The following is a 21,738-nucleotide window of genomic DNA, read 5'->3' as shown; positions in this document are numbered from 1 at the left end:
AGCTTATTTTGATGCTGTGTAGTGGTACCCCCCCCCCCCCATACCGTATGGTGATGCAACTGGTCAGAATGCTCTCCACGGTACAGCTGTAGAAAGTTACGAATGTCTTTGGTGACACACCAAATCTCCTCGAACTCCTAATGAAATGTACCTACTATCGTGCTTTTTTTTGTAACTGCATCGACATGTTAAACCTAGACCCAATGTATTTCACTATGTTTCAGTGTACATGTGATAAATAAATTTGATTGTTAAATCAATTCAGTGGGACCAATGTGGAATGTTTTCCTGCAGGAACTGGTTTGGGCCAAAATATGAATGGAAGAAGAAGCTGGTGAAATCTGGGATACAAATGGAGATTGTGAACATTAGGAATTCAGGCTCAACATGCAAGTTCAACAATCAGGAGGAGGCATTCCATTCTACAATCCCTTGTATCACAGCCAAATTGGCCTTTCTATAGGACTTCCTATTGACTTGGCAAAAACGGGAAAATCTGCAGATGCTGGAAATCCAGCATCACACACAAAATGCTGAAGGAACTCAGCAGGCCAGGAAGCATCTATGGGAAAGAGTAAACAGGCGATGATTCAGGCTGGGGCCCTTCATCAGGACTGAGAAGGAAGGGTCTCAGCCTGAAATGTTGACTGTACTCGTTTCCATAGATGCTGCCTGGCCTGCTGAGTTCCTCCAGTATTTTGTGTGTGTTGCTTCTGTTGACAGCTCTTGGTTGCTTTTAGACTAGTTAGACAATCCAAGATTACTCCTATCCCATGTTTGCAAAGATTCAAGGTCAAGTTTGTTGTCCTTTTATTTAGAGGCACAGCATGGAATAGACCCTTCCAGCTCGACGAGCCGCACAGACCAGCAACCCACCTGCTTAACCCTAGACTAATTACAGGACAACTTACAATGACCAATTAACCTGCTAACAGGTATGTCTTTAAACTGTGGAAATCCGCACATTGCAGAAACTCCTTTCAGGTAATGTTGGAGATGAACGCTGGCTCCAGCTGAGCTGTAATAGCATTTTGCTGCTGTGGTGCCCGCACGAGCACATCACTGCACAGGTGCAATGAACTCACTCGCAGCAGCATCTCGTGCTCGGAGTGTCAAAGACACAACATTCACAGCGAAAGCATAAACTTGACAAGTTATACACTCTCTCTCCATTGCGAGTTCTGCCTCTGTGCTAGTTTCCTTAAAGGAGGCGTGTGGTTAACCAAGAACACTAGGATTAGTTTTTATAAAGATTAGCTTTACTTGTCACATGTACATCGAAACATCCATTGAAATGTGTCATTTGTGTCAATGGCACGCTTCTGAGGCCAGCATAGCATGCCCATAACTTGCTAACATTAACCCGTATATCTTTGGAATTGGGAGTAGATGGTCTGATTAGTAAATTTACAGATAATTGCAGGTTTGAGTGGCACGGCAGCCTTCCCACAGACCTCTGATCATATTTGGATAGGTTTTGTATTGCATTGTTTTATTTAGAGATACAGTACGGAAGCAGGCCCTCCCTCCACCCAATGTGACTATGCTGCCCAATTACAGCCGTGTTACCAAAAACCTACCCACTTTTACATCTTTGGAATGTGGGAGGAAACCAGAGCACCCAGCGGAAACCTGCACAGAATGTACAACCTCTTTACAGTCTGCGTCGAACAGCTTGCCGCTGATGCTTAGCATTAAGCTAACCACTACACTACAGTGCCACCCAGTTTCATAAAGGTTTCCCATTATTCTGCTATTTGTACTCTGCTATGCCACAACAGCACCATCCTCTTACTCAATGTCAGCAACTCCAAGAAGCTGATTATTGACTTCAGGTGGAGGAAACCAAGAGCCGATCAGATGTGGAGAGAGTCAGCAACTTTAAATTCCCCGGTGTTGTCATTTCAGAGGATCTGTCCTGGGCCCAGCATGCAAGTGCCATTATGAAGAAAGTACAGCCGCGCCTCTACTTCCTTAGGAGATTGTGAACTTTGACAACATTCTGTAGATATGTGGTGGACAGTATATTGACTGGTTGCATCGCAGCCTGGTATAGAAACACCAAAGCCCTTGAATGGAAAATCCCACAAAATGTTGTGGATACGCTCCAGTCGTTCATGGCTCAAGCCCTCCCCACCTCTGAGTACATCTACGCCGAAGCATTGTCACTGGAAAGCAGCATCCATCACTGGGGACCCCCACCACCCAGGGCGTGCTCTCTTCTCGCTGCTGCCATCAGGAAGAAGGTACAGGATCCCCAAGTTTCACCCCACCAGGTTCAGGAACAGGTATTGCCCCTGGACCATTGAACTCTTGAACCAGTGGGGATAATTTCACTCAACTTCATTTGTCCCATCACTGAACTGTTCCCACAACCCATAGACTCACTTTTAAGGGCTCTTTATCTCATGTTTTTGATATATATGACTTATTATCACTCTTATTTTTGTCTTTTGCCCACTGGTTGAATGCTTTCATTAATTCTGTTATTATTATTCTATTGTGGATTTATTGAGTATGCCTCCAAGAACATGAATCTTGGTGATTCATGTGACATTCATGTGATAACATATTTACATTGAACTTTGAATTTAGAATTTTTACTGGACCTTCTAGAACATGATTGTGTTCAGAACTTGCTCAACTAAACTCTTGGTACTAATGAACACCCAGCCATGACCTGAATTTATGTAACTGCGTGCTTTAGTGTGAAACCAATTCCCAGTTAGCACTATATGCAAATATGAAACTACTTCACACCAATCTGACAGTTGCAAATTCACCCATAAATGCAATGTGACCTAGAGATAATGTTCTCTTGTTCAGGCTTCTAAAGGCATATGATCAAGCATAGACTTGTGACATTTTAGCTAGAAGTTTGGTTTGCGTAATCCTAAATCAAGGGCATTGTTTCCTAAATTAATTTCTTAGGCTGTTTTAAGATGCAGTGAAATCCAATTATATGAAATCTGTCACAAGTTTATGTTTTCCATGTTGACCTTTTCTCTGAGGGCTAGGCTAGTTTGATCTCCGTGGCTTTGAAACCACTCTTCCTGTTGCTTTTCTGTTTGAAGATTGACTCAAACTGATTCATCGTGGGTGCATCAAAAATTAATCTAAGACCTCAACTTTTATTTTAAAATATAGCAGAGATGTTAGGATTTCTTGAGTTCTGACAAATCTTGGTTTTGTTCTTGAACTGTGCGCCGTTAACCTTGGTGCTAGGTGTTACCTGATTATATAAAGGGATTGTTTTGACTAAAATTAAGATTGGACCAGTAATAACATGACTAGGAGTGGTTCCGGTTCTTGCCAAAAAGTAGTTAATATGACAGCTCAAAGCTTCCACCTAACAAATTTGAATTGACACTTTTTAAACTATTTATTGAACACTTTCTCAGATGAGCTTATTAAAAGAAAGACATTAGATTCCATAAACCACCCACTTCTGTCAATGGGGGGTGGGGGGGAATGTTCATTAAGTTCTGCTGATTGAAAATTAACCAGATTTTAAATCCACACAAATGTGTGTATGTAGAGAGTATGCGAGAGTGGATATCGGACTACTGGGAAATGACTCGGGAAATGTAATAATGAGGGAGCAAAGAAATGGTGGACACACTTAAATAGTTTGTTAGTCTTCACTGTGAGAGACAAGCAGTATGTCAAAAATTCAAGTATATCAGGGGGCAGAAGTGAGTGCAGTTGTTATTACTAAGGAGAAGGTGCTTAGGAAGCTGGAAGCTCTGAAGGTAGATGTCATCTGAACCAGATGGACCCAGGGTTCTGAAAGAGGTAGCTGAAGAAATTGAAGGCATTAGTTATGATCTTTCAATGATTACTATATTCTAGAACCACTTTGGTAGAAGATTGCAAATGTCACTCCGCTCTTCAAGAATGGTGGGAGGCAAAAGAAAAAGGAAGTTATAGGCCAATTAACCTAACTAGGGAGATACTGGAGTCTATTATTAAACATAGAAAACCTACAGCACAATACAGGCCCTTCAGCGCATAAAACTGTGCCAAGCATGTCCTTAGATTAGAAATTACCTAGGGTTGTTTTTCAGAGCTCCATGGAGTCTCTTTTTAAAAAAAGACCCTATCGTATCCGACTCCACCACCGTCACTGGCAGCCCATTCCATGCACTCACCACCCTGCATTTTCTTTTAAATTACCCCTGAAATCTCCTCTGTACCTGCTTCCAAGCACCTTAAAACCGTGGCCTTTCATGCTAGCCATTTCAGCCTTGGGGGAAAAAGCCTCCGACTATCCACACGATCAATGCCTCTCATCATCTTGTACACCTCTATTAAGGATGAGGTCTCAGGTACTTGAAGGCATATAATGAAGTAGACCAAAATCAGCATGGTTTCCTTAAGGGAAAATCTGTTGGAATTCTTTGAGGAAGTAACAAGCTGGATAGACAAAGGAGAATCGATGGATGCTGTGTACTTAGATTTTCAGAAGGTTTTTGTCAAGATGCTGCACATGAGGCTGCTTTACAAGATGAGAGCCCATGGTATTACAGGAAAGACACTAGCATGGATAGAGCATTGGCTGACTAGTAGGGGAGGGAATTTCCTGGTTGGCTGTCAGTGACTAGTGGTGTTGAGTGCAGGGGCTGTGTTGGGACTTTTTAAATGTTATTTGTCAGTGATTTGGATGGCAGAATTGATGGTTTTGTGGCCAGATTTGCAGATGATACAAAGATAGGTGGAGGGGCAGGTAGTGTTGATGAAGCAGGTGAGTTGGTGGTAAGGAAGGCAACTGCAATGTTAGCATTCGGAGAACTAGAATATTAGAGCAAGAATGATATGTTGAGGCTTAATAAGGCACTGGTGAGACCTAACTTGGAGCATTGTGAGTAGTTTTCAAATCAAATCAAGTTTAATTATCATTCAAACCATACATCGATACAGCTGAACGAGACAGCTTTCTTCTCAGGCTAGGGTGCAAAACATTCAAAATAGCAAGTAACATAATTCAAAACAGGCGCAAAAAAGCACCTTCTCTTGAGAGAAAGGAAACGTATAATCCAAGATCCTGAGCAACAATGTCCTGCGATCAGTAGTACAGTCTCCTGGCAGTGTGCAGATTCATTCAATCCAGCCCGTCATTCCGTGGCTGCAACACGAGGGCAGCTCCAATGGGAGAGACCATGTCCCAGCTCAGCACAGACGCCATGTTGTAACGTTTCCGAGTCTCCTCACCTGGTCTGCAACTGCAGCCAAGCCTGAGGCTTGGGGGCCTAGTCTTTGTTACAACCAAGGCTACACAGCTCCCATGTTGTCTGTCCCACCACCGTACAAGGGTAACAGGCCTGCGGCAACCTGCGTTATCACTGTCCAACAGCATCTTACAGTTGCAAGTGAAATGTCAGAGGCAATCTCCCATGGTTATACTGCACCAACTTCAAAGCATCTGAGTAGCTGGCAGCAACACGGTCTGCAGTAGGGTTGCCAACTGTCCCGTATTAGCCGGGACATCCCGTATGTTGGGCTAAATTGGTTTGTCCCATACGGGACCAGCGTTGTCCCGTATTTCCCCCGCTAAGGTAGAGCGTTGCTATGAAACTGTTCATAAGCCGAAATGGCGTGAAGCGAAGAAGCAATTACCATTAATTTATATGGGGAAAATTTTTGAGTGTTCCCAGACCCAAAAAAATAACCTACCAAATCATACCAAATAACACACAAAACCTAAAATAACACTAACATATAGTAAAAGCAGGAACGATATGATAAATACACAGCCTATATAAAGTAGAAATAATGTATGTACAGTGTAGTTTCACTTAACAGAATCGGGAAGATTTAGCCAAAACCGATTTGTAGAAAAAAGATCGGCACGTACACACATGCGCACACAGGTGCCCGCGCAAGGCTTCATGGTCATTGTAGTCTTTCTCCGGGTAAACACAAGTGTCCTGTATTTGACTGTTACTTTTGTCCCTTATTTGGGAGTGGGAACGTTGGCAACCCTAGTCTGCAGCCAGGTCAGCCTCTCCTACGTCCCAGCCAGCCCCACTGCTGACACCAGTCCAGCTCCTCCAATCAACCAGCAGCTCACCGACGGAGTAGGCTGCAGCACCCGATGGTCTTGGAGTAGAATTGTCTTGTGATCATTTATATAAAAAAACAATTACAAAAGAAAAGCACCTTTTGTAGGCCGCTGGGAGGCTGCTGTGTTCACGTGCGCTGCCATCTTACGGAAGTTTACAAACTGTATTGGGCCCTTTTCTAAGAAAGAGTGGGCTGGGATTGGAAAGAGTCAAGAGGAGGTTCATGAGAATTATTCAGGGAGTGAAAGGGTTACTGTTCTGGTGACATTTGATGGCTCTTGGCCTGTACTTACTGAACTTTAGGAGAATGGGGGGGGGGGAGAGCAATCTCAATAAAACCTATTGAACATTATAATGCCTAGATGGAGTGGATATGGAAAGGACTTTTTCCTATAGTGGGGGGGGGGGGTGTCCTAGGACCAGAGCGCACAAATTCAGAACAGAAGTATGACCCTCTAGAACAGTGAGGAGGAGGAATTTCTTTCACCAGAAGGTGGTAAACCTGTAGAATTCCTCTTCACCGATAACTGGAGGCCAAGTCGTTGGGTATATTTAAAGCAGAGGTTGATGGCTGTGCTTATTTCACTTTGCTGACATCACTGTCAAAGGTGGTGATGCCTCAGCATACAGGAGGGAGATTGAAAACTTGGCTGAGTGGTGCCACAACAACAGCCTCTCACTCAATGTCAGCAAGACCAAGGAGTTATTTATTGACTTCAGGAGGAGGAAACCAGAAATCCATGAGCCAGTCCTCATTGGGAGATCAGAGGTGGAGATGATCAGCAACTTTAAATTCCTTGGTGTTATCATTTCAAAGAATCTGTCCTGGGCCCAGCATGTATGAGGAAAGAATGGCAGCATCTCTACTTAGGAGTTGTGAAGATTTGATACGAAATCTCAAACTTTAGACAAACTTCTATAGATCTGTGGTGGGGAGTATATTGACTGGTGGCATCATGGCATGGTATGGAAATGCCAATTCCCTTGAATGGAAAATCCTACAAAAAGTAGTGGACATAGCCCAGTCCATCACAGGTAAAGCCCTCCCGACCATTGAGCACATCTATACAGAGCACTGTTGCAAGAAAGCAGCATCCATCATCAAGAACCCCCAACATCCAGGCCATGCTCTCTTCTTGCTGCTGCATCAGGAAGCAGGTACAGGGACCTGCAGGACTCTCACTACTAGCAACACGCATCAAAGTTGCTGCTGAACGCAGCAGGCCAGGCAGCATCTATAGGAAGAGGTACGGTCGACGTTTCAGGCCGAGACACTTCGTCAGGTCTCGGCCAGAAACATCAACTGTACCTGTTTTTCTCGACTGTACCTCTTCCTAGAGATGCTGCCTGGCCTGCTGCGTTCACCAGCAACTTTGTGTGTTGCTTGAATTTCCAGCATCTGCAGAATTCATCATGCTCACTCTACTAGGTTCAGGAACGGTTATACCCCTCAACCATTAGGCCCTTGAACCAGTGGGGATAACTTCACTCACCCCCATCACTAATCTGTTCCCACAATCTATGGACACACTTTCAAGGATTCTTCATCTCATGTTCTTGATATTTATTGATTATTTATTGTTATTTTTCTTTTGAATTTTCAGTTCGTTGTTTTTTTGCACACTGGTTGCCCATCCTGTTGGGTGCAGACTCTCACGGATTCTATTGTGTTTCTTGGATTTATTGAGTAAGTCCACAAAAAAAATGAATCTCAGGGTCGTCCATGGTGATAAATTTAATTTGACCTTTGAACTTTTGATTAGTCAGGCATCAAAGATTATACAGAGAAGGCAGCAGGGTGAGGTTGAGAGGGATAATAAATGATGAAATGTTGGGGCAGACTTGGGCTGAATGGCCTCGTGTAGAGAATGAAGGGATATGGACATGTGCACGTAGAGACGGTTTTGTTTAATTGAGCATCCTGTTTAGGCTGGACTTCATGGTCCTATAATCGGCTAGTCTTGGGGGCGGGGGTGTGTGTCAATGGCTGGAAGCCTGTCCTGCAGTTGAAGGGCTGCCCATATGGGTGGATAGCGGGGAGAAGAAGGGGACTTGTTTTACTGAAGTTGCTTGCTGTGTTCTGCTGAGCATGGTGGGCATGTTATGTTGGCACCAGAATGTGTGGCTGCACTTGGACTGTCCCCAACTCATCCTCAAGTGTGTTAGGCCAAAGGCTCTGATCTTGTGCTGTAATCTTTGTTCAGCTGAATGCTCAGTAGGTCAGGCAGCATCTGTGGAGAGAAGCATTCTGGGTACAGAATTTGTTCTGATAAAGGGTCTGGCATGAAACATTAACTGTTCCAGGATTGCTCTGTCACCTGAGTTTAAGGCCCTCTGTTGGTTGGGCTTGCCAAGGATATTGCGTTCCAGCTGTCTGCGTTCCGTACGTAAGGCAGTACAACATGGAGAGCAAGCTGTTTCCCATGCAGCAGCCTCCCCCTACTCCACACAACTGGTTAATCTAGAGGAAGAGCAGAGACCAATACACTTTGGCACCAGCAGGGCTGCAGGAGTTGCCAGTCAGCGTTGAACTCGATGTAGAACTACCTTAGGGACTCCCGTTCTGGAATTTTCCCTCAGGGTTTACTCCCGAAGCCTTCCCCATGAGTGAGTATAGTCACGAGGCAGCAGAGGTTTGAGATCAGAGTTTTCTTTCCAGATGAGCTGCCAACCACAGCTGACGAGCCCCATCTGCCCAGAGTGACTGGTTTTAAGGCCTTGGCCCTTCTCCCGTCAGTAGAAATGTTTCAACTAGGCTTGGCAGCTAAGCCGCACACAAATGCCTGGAGCCGAACAGTTATCAGAGGCTATTTGTGATGCACGTCACTGGGAACATTTAATAGGTAGTGGGATCTTATTGCCACTTCTCCCTCCCCCACCAATCTTTCCCGGATTATGCTAACCTTCAGGAAACAAGGACCTGGGTATTTCCAAATATTTCCAAATAGTGCACAGGAGGTGCTGGGGGAATTCAGCATTGCTACTGAGCTCCCCAGCGTTTTGTCTGTTACTTCGATTTCCAACATTGCAGGTTTTTCTCCTGTTTGTGACTGGGTCTTTCTAAAGTTGTTATTTCAGATTTCCAGCATTGGCAGTTCCTGCCATGTTTGTACAGAGATGTATTTGATGAAATGATCATACTAATCCAAGCATTGCTGAGATCTAAAACTGAGAGATTTGTTAATGTTGAGGTGAAAGTATGTCAGTCGGCATTCGTATGCTTTTGTCTCCTGTGTCCTACAGGGATCATTCTGTGTAACGGGGGGAGTTTAAAGTGCATTGCAGGATGATTGGCCAGCGATGCCCTTATTTAATGTTTCTCACTGCCATAGTAAAGCAGCCAGCAGATTCAAAGACCCTTCCCACCCGAGTGCTCTCTCTTCTCCCCTCCTCTCCCATCAGGAAGAAGATACAAAATCCTGAAAGGCCAAACCACCAGGATCAAGGACAGCTTCTAGCCGTGTTATCGGTCTCTCGAACGGACCTCTTGCCTGATGAGATGTACTCTTGGCCTCGCAATCTGCCTCATTGTAATTTTGCACTTTATAGTTTACCTTCATCGCACTTTCTCAGCAGTTGGTACATTTTTTATTTTGCATTATTGTTCTACCTCGATGCACTGTATAATGATTTAATCTGTAGAACCAGTTTGCAAGACAAGCTTTTCACTATCTCAGTATATGTGACAATAACAAACCAACACCAATGTGGTGCTAAGTTTTTAGTATTTTTAATTATTTAGCAATACAGCACAGAACAGGCCCTTCTGAACCAAGGAACTGCACTTTCCAGCAATTTATCACAGGACAGTTTACAATGACCAATTAACTAACCAGTGCATCTTTGGACTTTGGGAGGAAACTGGAGCCCCAGGAGGGAAACCCAAGCAGTCAGAGGGAGAACATACAAATCCCTTGCAGGCGGCACTGGAATTGGACGCTGAAACACCCCAGGTTGTAACAACCTCTACGTTACCGTGGTGCCCGTACAGTGGGTCAGTTTTTGCATAGACTCATTCTATCTTCAAAATTTCGTAAGGATTGCTAGTTAAGGTGTGAGTACGAAAACTGAGGTGATTTGGATTTTGAGTTTAATATTACCTCTGTCAGAACACCGGCACATTTTGTTATTGTGACAAAGGCCCTTTGGATCAATTTTTTTTTTGGATTTGAAGTTGCTTTTGGCAAAATGACTTTATTGATCCCATGGTCCATGCAATGAAATCTGGGATTTTTATTGGCTATACCCACAACAAAACTGGACTTGGAATTCAGTCAGATTTATTATCGCCAACATGTTACTAGATGTGATAAATTGTTGTGATTTTGTCATGTTAGTGTTGCACTGTATTACTGCCACAAAAACAGTGTACAAACAGGTCGTTACAGAGGCTGCCACAGCACAAAGCAGGCTCTTCAGCCTATCTAGTCCATGTCAAATTGTTGTTCTGCTGAGCACCTGGACTGTAACTCACCATGGTAGCTAGTGTTATGGCAGAGGAGGAATCTGATCCTGAGTGGGGATCTTCAGGCTCCTGTACCTCCTCTCCTTCTGGCAGTGATGAGGGCACATCCCATGATGACGAGGGTTCTTGGTGATGGAGGCCACCCCTTGATGTCCTCAGTGGTTGAGAGGGTTGTATCTATGATGGATCATGGGAGTTCTCCTCATTATCTCGCCTTGAGTGTCATCCTGAGGTTGTGAACGCTTTCCAGAGGAAACTTGAGTGAAACCATCTGCTTTAATTCTCTTTGCAGGTCAAACAGAATTTAAACTTGGAAGATTTCAGGAAATACCTTTAATAGGGAACACATCGTTTGAAGCCTCTTTGTGGAACATTCCTAACAATGTAACATTCATCAACATCCAAGTGCACACCCAGTACGTTAATACAACTCTATCGCTGGAGGTATGTTTTCACTAAGAATTCAACTTGTTCTGCTTGGATTTCCGGTTCAGTGTTAATCTCATCACTTGCCTTCCTCAGGCTCCTACTTGTCCTTAATCACATTTTGCTGTGAATATTGGACCTTTGCTCCTGGCATACACATGTCTGTGTTTAGAGTGGAAATGCAGAGGAATTTCTTCAGCCGAAGAATGTGTGGAATTCGTTGCCACAGGCGGCTGTGGAAGCCAAGTCATTGGGTATATTTAAGGCAGAGGTTGATAGATTCTTGATTGGTCAGGACATGAAGGGATACGGGGAGAAGGCAGGAGATTGGGGCTGAGAGGGAAATGGATCAGCCATGATGAAATGTCAGAGTAGACTCGATGGGTCAAATGGACTAATTCTGCCCCTATATCTTGTGGTTATGGTCCTCTGGGTATTTTTTGCACTTAATTTAAAACATCGAGTTTTCCCTTTGCAAATCTGCCCCCGACTCTACTGCCTCACTTGAAGAAGTTGGAAACCTCCACGGATGATGAAATGTGACTTGACAGAGGTGTAGAAGATAGTAAGAGGCATAGATTGAATGGTCTATCAGTTTTTCCTTGGGTGGAAATGGTTAAAACAAGGGAGAATATTTTTAAGGTAATTAGAAGAAAGTACAGGGGGATGTCAGAGGTAAGTTCTTCACACGGATATTGGTGGGTGGAACATGCTGACAGGTGCTGATAGAAACCGATACATTAGGGACATTTAAGAGACTCTTAAATAGTCACATGGATGAAAGAAAAATGGAGGTTTGCGTGGGATCTTACAGTAGGTTAAAAGGTCTTAGCCCAAAGTGTCTGTACTATGTTGTTTTACGAATACTTTCTCAACCCAATGTGCATTAATTTGTTACACTGGTGTATCTTGTATTTCATATTTCAGTGTGGGAGGCTATTCAGCCCATCAAGTCTGAGCTGGCTGTTTGAGCGGTTCTGTTCCAGCACAAACTTCTCAATCTATTCTTTATTTAGCGATGCCACATAGAACAGGCCCGATTTAACCCTAGCCTGATCACAGGGCAATTTACAATGACCAGTTAACCCACAAAACGGTACGTCTTAGCACTGCGGTACAGTACGGGGGCTCCCAGAGGAAATCCACGCGCTCACAGGGAGAACGTACAACCTCCTGGGTTGGTGAACCTGGGTCACTGATAGTATAAAACATTTGAGTTAACCGCTACGCTGCCGTGCCGCCCGTGGTAAGAGCTTTGGCAAGCTTCTGTTGTCTCTGGGAACAGCAGCGGCTGCAGGGAGACCTAATAAAGGTTGATGAGATTCGGAGGTGGTGGGCAAGCTGACCTTCTCGGGGCAGGACTGTCAAGTACAAGAGGATGTGCATTTTGGGTAGGGAGGAAAGACCGAACGTGCCATGCAGGGGCGGTGTTACATAGCGGTGGGTGCGTCGAGAGTGTTACCAGGGTTGTGGTTTAGCAGATGACATTTGGGGCCCCTGGGTAGATGAATATGCAGATAATGGAGGGATATGGGGTCTGCAGACAGAGGACTGAGACTTAGGATAAGAATTAGGCCGTTCAGCCCATCAAGTCTGCCCCATTATTTGGTGTAATTGGAAGGGTTTGGTGCGAGACAGAAAATTATTGTAACCTACAGCAAGAAATGTGTATCAACTAAGTAATGCAGAAAGAGAAAAATAATGAGTGGTGTTCAAGAACAACTTGATGGAGGAGGGAGAGATGTTACTAAAACAGTGATAGTATGTCCTCGGGCTCCTGTACCTCGTCCTGGATGGCAGCAAGAAGAAGAGGGCAGGTCCTGGGTGATGGCGGTCCTTAATGGTGGATGCCACCTTGGTGGTTGGGAGGCTAGTGCCCATGATGGAGCTGACTGAGACTACAACCTTCTGCAGCTTTTTCCAGTCCTGTGCGTTGGCCCCTTCTAAACAGGCAGTGAAGTAACGGGTCGGAATGCTCTGTACTAAGTCCCCACTCCTAATGTAGTACAGCTGCCAGCTTGTTCTCTTGATTGCCTGGGTATGTTGAGCCCAGAGTAGATCCTCTGAGATGCTGGAGCCCAGGAACATGAAGCTGCTGACCCATTGGACCGTTACTGTACTGTTCTATTGCAATTTTCGAGATGGTGTGGTAACAGGCCCTTCCAACCCAATGAGCCTGAACTGCTCAATTACACCCATGTGACCAGTTACCCATGATACCATGGGAGTGAGGCTCTGGCCAGTTCCGAGGAGATGTTACCGAGGCAACGCCAAGTTTGGCACATGGACTTTGGACTGTGGGAGGAAACTGGGACATCCAGGGGAAACACACACGGTCACGAGGACAGTGTACAGACTTCTTGCAGACAGTAGCAGGAATTGAACCTGGGGCACTAGCCCTGTAACTGAGTTACGCTAACTGCTATATTACCACGCTGTTATTAATGCTATCTGCTTCCAGCCACCTACACAGACAGCAGCAATTAACCACCAAGAGTTCATCTTGAGGGCAGACATCCCACCCTGCAAAAACTCATTTCAGGGAGGTAGCACCATCAATTTGCGGGAGACTCCCAGAACATCCGGGAGAGGTGGGATGTCTGCAATAGAGTAGCTCCTTAGCAGCCAGCCAGCTAGTTTAAATAACGTTAGCTATGCTAATGAATGAATGACACCTGTTAAACTCACCTCAACATGTCTTTTACAGTCTTAACCCACCGTGGGCAATAGAAAACTCACTGTTGCAAACAGTGCAGCGAGCAACACTGTCATTATTTTTCACCCCTATTAGGCAGGGGTACACTTTAGTGTAGTCTGGGGTGATGTATGTTTTATTGGAACACTCTGCCGTGGTGCGCGCTCTCTCTCTCTCGCTCTCTCTCTTGCTTTTCTCTCGCTCGCTCTCAAAAAAAATTGATTTCTATGATATTGTAGCGGTGTGCTACACACAGCGCTAGAATAACCACATGGAGTCAGTGAGTTAGAGTTGCGATGAAAGAGATTTATTCAAACTTCGCGGCCTGTTTTAAAGCCTTCCCGTTCCCGCCCTCCCTGGGCGGGACTGCTGTGGGGAATGCATATTCCCAGACCCTTTCTGCGCACGGGACTTTCCCCCTGCTGGTGAAGATGGCCTGGCGCCCTTTTTGGGGCCGGCCCTCTGCCTGCGCGCGCTGGTTCGTGTGTGCCAGAAAGCGGGTCGCCACAATATTGTATATAATTTGCAGGCATCAGGGAGCCACTATTAATATGTGGGAGACTCCTGGAAGTTCTGGGAGGGGTGGGATGTCTGTGAGGGTGTGGAAGGAAATGGGAACACCTGGGAAGAGGCCACGTGCGTAGTCAGAGGGAGAGCATGCAGACTCCGCACAGCAAGTTTGAACTGGCACTTTCCTTCCCGGAGCTGAGGTCGCAGCGTGAACTACAGCACTGCTGCTGCCCGCTGCAGTTACCGGGCCGAATGCCGCTCACTTTGGAACAGTGAGGCTCTGCCCAGCTCCGAGGAGGAGTTGCCGAGTCCGGCACACGGTTCTCCATGAACAACCACCTTCCTACACGTGCTCCGTTCTGCAGAAGTGACGTATGTAATTGCAGAGGTGGACAAACACTAGCCTGCTGAAATGCAAACATGGATCATTACAGCAAAGTACAGGCCCTTCGGCCCACAATGTTGAAAACCTTTTAACCTACAGTTAACACAACATTAACCATTCCATCCTCCGTCGTCCTCCATTTTTCTTTCAACCATGTGCTTATCTAAGTCTCTTTAATGTATTAACCATTTGTATCAACAACCAACTACAATCCAAGGATATGCTAGGAGCAGCCTGCAAATGCTGCTGTAACACATACACAACTTACTAACCCTACCCCGTCTGCCTTTGGACTGTTAGAGGAAACCCTTGCAGTCACGGGGAGAGCGTACAACTCTTTACAGACAGTGGCAGGAACATAGTGTGCTGCTCAAGATTCCAGCATCCGCAGGATCTCTTTCCTCTAAATCGGCTTTAGTTCCAGTTTAATGTCATCTGATTGTACATTTTACAAACAAATAAAACAATGTTCCCAATAAATGTCACACTAACCACATAAGTAAATCAAAATATTACCACAAGTTAATGAAACTTGGACTGGACATCCAACTCAACTGTGCCAATTAAGCTGGCTTAGATTGAAGGGCCCATATGGAGTGGACACGCAGAGGATATTTCCATTAATGGCAGAGTCTAGAACTAGAGGGCACAGTCATTCCTTCTGAAGGGCCTGTTTTTTTTATTTTTTTTTGAGAGACCACTGACTGGGGAATATTTACTGGTCATCATTAGGTGGTGCTGTGTTTGACATGTTAATGGTCCTGTGACTTTCCGTTGTTTCCAGAGCTCTGGAAGAGGCTTGTTGGTGATGGGTGCTGACCTCGGCTTGTTGCTGAACCTAAAGCCGAGAGAGAGTGTGTTCAAGTGGCATCTCTACACACAGGCTGAAAGTGCTTCCGCAGTATCAGTCCTTCTCCCGTACAGTGCACAAGGTGGGCCATTTAATTTTTATACCTATTTTGTGCCTTTATTTTTACATTTCAGCATCTTTCCTGGATGTCCTCCAGCTTGAACTGCACTGCACACTGGAACATTACTCCAACACTAGGCTGGCTTGCCTTGCCAGGGATGGTCCCAAGCCCGGCTGTGAGAGGAAGAGGGTTGATCATGGGGCTAGCGGCCTGTAAAAACCTAGAGCTACAGAAATGCCATCAGAAGTTCTAGAGACCTCATCCCTGGGAGAGAAAGGATCTTTGCCTAGAACACTTGTGGTGGGCCGCACCTGGAGACCAATTGAAAGACTGGTCCAATCAACAGGAATTCTGCAGATGCTGGAAATTCAAGCAACACACAACAAAGTTGCTGGTGAACGCAGCAGGCCAGGCAGCATCTGTAGGAAGAGGTGCAGTCGACGTTTCAGGCCGAGACCCTTCATCAGGACTAACTGAAGGAAGAGTGAGTAAGGGATTTGAAAGTTGGAGGGGGAGGGGGAGATCCAAAAGGATAGGAGAAGACAGGAGGGGGAGGGATGGAGCCAAGAGCTGGACAGGTGATTGGCAAAAGGGATACGAGAGGATCATGGGACAGGAGGACCAGGAAGAAAGACAAGGAGGGGAAGGGGGACCCAGAGGATGGGCAAGGGGTATATTCAGAGGGACAGAGGGAGAAAAAGGAGAAAGAATGTGTGCATAAAAATAAGTAACAGATGGGGTACGAGGGGGAGGTGGGGCCTTAGCGGAAGTTAGAGAAGTCGATGTTCATGCCATCAGGTTGGAGGCTACCCATCCCTCCCCACCGATCTCCCACCTGGCACTTATCCGTGTACGCGGAACAAGTGCTACACATGCCCTTACACTTCCTCCCTTACCAACATTCAGGGCCCCAAACAGTCCTTCCAGGTGAGGCAACACTTCACCTGTGAGTCGACTGGGGTGATATACTGCGTCCGGTGCTCCCGATGTGGCCTTTTATTTATTGGCGAGACCCGACGCAGACTGGGAGACCGCTTTGCTGAACATCTACGCTCTGTCCGCCAGAGAAAGCAGGATCTCCCAGTGGCCTCACATTTTAATTCCACATCCCATTCCCATTCTGACATGTCTATCCACGGCCTCCTCTACTGTAAAGATGAAGCCACACTCAGGTTGGAGGAACAACACCTTATATTCCATCTGGGTAGCCTCCAACCTGATGGCATGAACATCGACTTCTCTAACTTCCGCTAAGGCCCCACCTCCCCCTCGTACCCCATCTGTTACTTATTTGTATACACACATTCTTTCTCTCACTCTCCTTTTTCTCCCTCTGTCCCTCTGAATATACCCCTTGCCCATCCTCTGGGTCCCCCCCCCCCTTGTCTTTCTTCCTGGACCTCCTGTCCCATGATCCTCTCGTATCCCCTTTTGCCTATCATCTGTCCAGCTCTTGGCTCCATCCCTCCCCCTCCTGTCTTCTCCTATCATTTTGGATCTCCCCCTCCCCCTCCAACTTTCAAATCCCTTACTCACTGTTCCTTCAGTTAGTCCTGACGAAGGGTCTCGGCCTGAAATGTCGACTGTACCTCTTCCTAGAGATGCTGCCTGGCCTGCTGCGTTCACCAGCAACTTTGATCTGTGTTGCTTGAAAGACTGGTCCGTCAAGAACTCTGCCGAGCTATGGAGGCGTATGCCATGGGAGGGGAGGACGGGCTAAAAAGGCTAACTGGGATCATCAGTTTGTACCTTAACGTGCAGGGGTCCAATGTTGTACTATTGAATTGAGGGAATCTCAGTGAAAACTATCAACTATTGAAAGGCCTATGTGGAGAGGATGTTTCCTATAGTGGAGGAGACTAGGACCAGAGGGCACAGCCTCAAAATAGAAAGACATCCCATTTGAACCCCGATGAGGAGGAATTTCTTTAACCAGATTGGCGAATCTGTGGAATTCGTTGCCATGGATGGTTGTGGAAGCCAAGTCATGGGGTATGTTTAAAGCGGAGGTTGACAGGCTCTTGATAAATAAGGGTGTCAAAGATTACAGGGAGGAGGCAGGAGAATGAGGTCGAGAGGGATAATAAATTATCTATATAGACTTCAGTAAAGCCTTTGACAAGGTTCCACATGGAAGGTTAGTTAGGAAGGTTCAATCATTAGGTATTAATATTGAAGTAGTAAAATGGATTCAGCAGTGGCTGGATGGGAGACGCCAGAGAGTAGTGGTGGATAACTGTGTGTCAGATTGGAGGCCGGTGACTAGTGGTGTGCCTCAGGGATCTGTACTGGGTCCAATGTTGTTTGTCATATATATTAGTGATCTGGATGATGGGGTGGTAAATTGGATTAGTAAATATGCAGATGATACTAAGATAGGTGGCGTTGTGGATAATGAAGTAGGTTTTCAAAGCATGCAGAGACATTTAGACCAGTTAGAAGAGTGGGCTGAAAGATGGCAGATGGAGTTTAATGCTGAAATATGTGAGGTGCTACATTTTGGTAGGACTAATCAAAATAGGACATACATGGTAAATGGTAGAGCATTGAAGAATGCAGTAGAACAGAGGGATCTAGGAATAATGGTGCATAGTTCCCTGAAGGTGGAATCTCATGTGGATAGGGTGGTGAAGAAAGCTTTTGGTATGCTGGCCTTTATTAATCAGAGCATTGAGTATAGGAGTTGGCATGTAATGTTGAAATTGTATAAGGCATTGGTAAGGCCAAACTTGGAGTATTGTGTACAGTTTTGGTCACCGAATTATAGGAAAGATGTCAATAAAATTGAGAGAGTACAGAGGAGGTTTACTAAAATGTTGCCTGGGTTTCATCTCCTAAGTTACAAAGAAAGGTTGAACAAGTTAGGTCTTTATTCTTTGGAGTGTAGAAGGTTGAGAGGGGACTTGATAGAGGTGTTTAAAATTATGAGGGGGATTGATAGAGTTGATGTGGATAGGCTTTTTCCATTGAGAGTGGGGAAGATTCAAACAAGAGGACATGAGTTGAGAGTTAAAGGGCAAAAGTTTAGGGGTAACATGAGGGGGAACTTCTTTACTCAGAGAGTAGTAGCTGTATGGAACGAGCTTCCAGCAGAAGTGGTTGAGGCAGGTTCGATGTTGTCGTTTAAAGTTAAATTGGATAGATATATGGACAGGAAAGGAATGGAGGGTTATGGGCTGAGTGCAGGTCGGTGGGACTAGGTGAGAGTAAGACTTCGGCATGGACTAGACATGGCCTGTTTCCGTGCTGTAATTGCTATATGGTTATATATGGTTATAAATCTGCCATGATGGAATAGCAGAGAAGACTCGGTTGGTTGAATGGCCTAATTCTGCTCCTGTCTTTATGGTTTTTAAATGCTTGCAAAGGAACATTGACCCAAGCTCTACATTTAGACTTTCAACAAGCACATGGAATACAACGTTAGAGTTGTTTTAAGATCTATGGGGATGGTCAAAGAAACAGTGCAGTGTTAAGGGCAAGCCCATTAACTGTGTTGATGAGTTGAGGGATCTTGGGCTCCAAGTTCATAGCTCTCTAAAAGTGGCTACATGGGTTGATGGGGTGATTAAGAAGGCACAAGGCACGCTCGCTTTTACTAGTCGCGGTATTGAGTTCAAAAGTCGCAAAGTTATGTTGCAGCTTTATAAAGCTCCAGTTAGGCCGCATCTGGAGTATTGCACCCAGTTCTGGACACCCCTTTGTAGGAAGGCTGTCGAGGCTTTGGATAGGGTGCAGAAGAGGATTATTCTACCTGGATTAGAGGGCATGTGCTATAACAAAAGGTTAGACAAACTTGGGTTGTTTTCTCTGGAATGGCAGGAGGCTGAGGGGAAATTTGATAGAGCTTTATGAGATTATGAGAGCAATGTTCCCTCTGAGGGGTGGTTGTGTGTGTGTGTGCACATTTGCTACTAGCACACAAGGAATTTAAACTGCACACAAAAGCTTGTCACCCTTTACCTCTGACTTGTTAAGTATATTTCAGGATTGTACACAATCACGTTTCCTTTTCCAGTTTCTGATGTGGGTGTTGTTGACGGTGTGAAGTTTGTGATGATTTGTCTGCAGATTTTAGAACTGGCTTGTTTATATTGTTTTTATTGAATAAATTATTCAGTGCGCACATACTGTTGTCACTGGGCAAAAAAAATTGCACAGCACGTTTCTTTCACACACTGGTCACTAGAAATTAGAGGGAACACTGTATGAGAGGTATAGACAGAATAGACCGACAGCATCTTTTTCCCAGAGGGCATGCATTGAAGGTGAGAGGGGGTAATTTCAAAGGAGATGTGAGGGGCAAGTTTTTTAAAAGTAGTGGGTGCCTGGAACGTGCTGCTTGGGGTGGCAGATACATTAGAGATGTTTAGATAGGCACATGAATGTGAGGGACACAGAGGGATATGGACATTGTGTAGGTAGAAGAGATTAGTTTAGTTGGCCATTTGATTACTAATTTAATTAACTTGGCACAACATTGTGGCCAAAGGGCCTGTTTCTGTGCTACACAGCTTACGCTCTACTCTCTAAAGTGCTTCAGAGGGCCCTTTTGAAGACAGGACTTGGGGATTTGTGGATACCAGAACAGAAGATGAACAGCAGCCATTGAAGTTGCCATGTGGGGATTTGTTTTGGGGCCTTTGGCTTATCTTGAGAGCATCAGTGATACGGACAAAGTGTTTAGTGTGGAATTTTACAAGCTTTTCCCAAGAGTGGGGGTTTCCCCCAGTGTGCGTGCCTTGATATTTGTCAATGTCCCTACCCCCTGCATCCCAATGACATGGTGCTGGGTTAATTGGTTTCTGTAAATTTCTCTTTGTGGGTAAGTTGCAAAAGAACAGAGGATATGAAAGTTAAGATGCAGGACGTTGCAAAGTAGATGCATGGCCAGAGGTTTAGCAAAGAGTTGAATTAGACTGAAGACACACTCAACCTTTTAGTTACAGCTTCTTCACCATCAGATTTCTGAATGGACAATGAACCCATGTACACTACTGCAGGTTTTTTTCTTTTTATTTCATTTATTTAATTTATTTTTAAAGTGTATTTCTTGCTTTCATATTGCAATGTACTACTGCAGTAAAGTAACAAATTTCATGACATGCCAGTGATACTAAACCTGAACCTGATTCAAATCTGGCTAAAGCCAAAATGGTGGCAGAAACCCTGTGCAAGCGTGTTGGTTTTGGGATGACATTTGGGCAGTGAGACAATACCAATGGCAACGTGACAGATGATTGGGTAGAGAAGGGGAGAATGCAGAGCAGTGGAACAATTGCTGGAGTTGGTCCTTCAAATAGACATCCCTCACTGCCTTGTTGTGTATCAGGGTGTCAAACCTGGGGTTCATAGACCCTCAGTTCATGGTAGGGGTCCAAGGCATAAAAAACATCAGCAACCCCTGTTCTAAAAGATTGCTTCATGAATGAAGTATCTGAGTAGTTTTAATAAGATTTCCCATAAAGCAATGGACATAAATTGGATTCAATATTGTTTAATGTCATTTCCAGTACAAGTGTAAAGGAGTCAAAATAATTGTTGCTCCAGATTTGATGCTGTACAAAAAAAACAATAAGAAAGAATGCAATAATAAAAAACAAAATAAATAAAAAATAAAAGCTTTTATGCATTGATTGTATGTCCATAAAGTGATGCTAGGTAAAGGAGTGTTTATACATAAGATGAATGACAGGTAATGATAAAGTAGTGGTGGTTGGGATGTCGAGGGGTGGGTTAGTGGGTGGAGGTGTTGATCAGCTTAGCTGATTGAGGAAAGTAACTGTTTTTGAGTCTGGTGGTCCTGGTGTGGATGCTACGTAGCCTCCTCCCTGATGGGAGTGAGACGAACAGTCCATGAGCAGGGTGAATGGGAGCCTTCATGTTACTGGCCCTTTTCCAGAACCTTTTTGTATATATGTCCTTGATGATGGGTAGCGTGTGAAACAGTGCATGTTCTCAATATTTATAGTTTTCATTATTTGCTCAGTTTGACTTTTGCACATTGGTTGTCAGTTTGTTTAAATTTTTTTTTATAAATCATTGCATTTTACCTGTAAATGCCTGCAAACAAATGAATCGGAAAGCAGAATATGGTATATATATGTACCTTGGTAAATTTACTTTGAATTTGTTATGGAATATAGAATAACACAGGAACAGGCTGTTCAGCCCACCATGTCTGTGCTGACCATGATGCCAAACTAAATTTCCTCACTGGACATAGTTTGAATCTTCCCCCTCTCTTTCCCCCTCACCTTCTCCCACCCTCCCACCCTCCCCCC

At 44.8% G+C, this 21,738-nt stretch overlaps 1 protein-coding gene across 1 annotated transcript in view; it reads left to right on the top strand.

The window, feature by feature from the left end:
• Positions 1 to 21,738, top strand: part of tm7sf3 (transmembrane 7 superfamily member 3) — a 59,363-nt gene that overhangs the window by 6,441 nt on the left and 31,184 nt on the right. The window contains exons 2-3 of the mRNA XM_072267380.1: positions 10,820 to 10,971; positions 15,328 to 15,475. Coding sequence (XP_072123481.1) covers positions 10,820 to 10,971; positions 15,328 to 15,475 — 300 coding nt within the window. The remainder of the gene's footprint in view (positions 1 to 10,819; positions 10,972 to 15,327; positions 15,476 to 21,738) is intronic.

The sequence above is a fragment of the Mobula birostris genome, chromosome 9 (genome assembly GCF_030028105.1).
Source record: "Mobula birostris isolate sMobBir1 chromosome 9, sMobBir1.hap1, whole genome shotgun sequence".
In the NCBI taxonomy this organism is placed as follows: Eukaryota; Metazoa; Chordata; class Chondrichthyes; order Myliobatiformes; family Myliobatidae; genus Mobula; species Mobula birostris.
The sequence above is the reverse complement of the archived record's forward strand: the minus strand, read 5'-3'. Positions and strand labels throughout refer to the sequence as shown.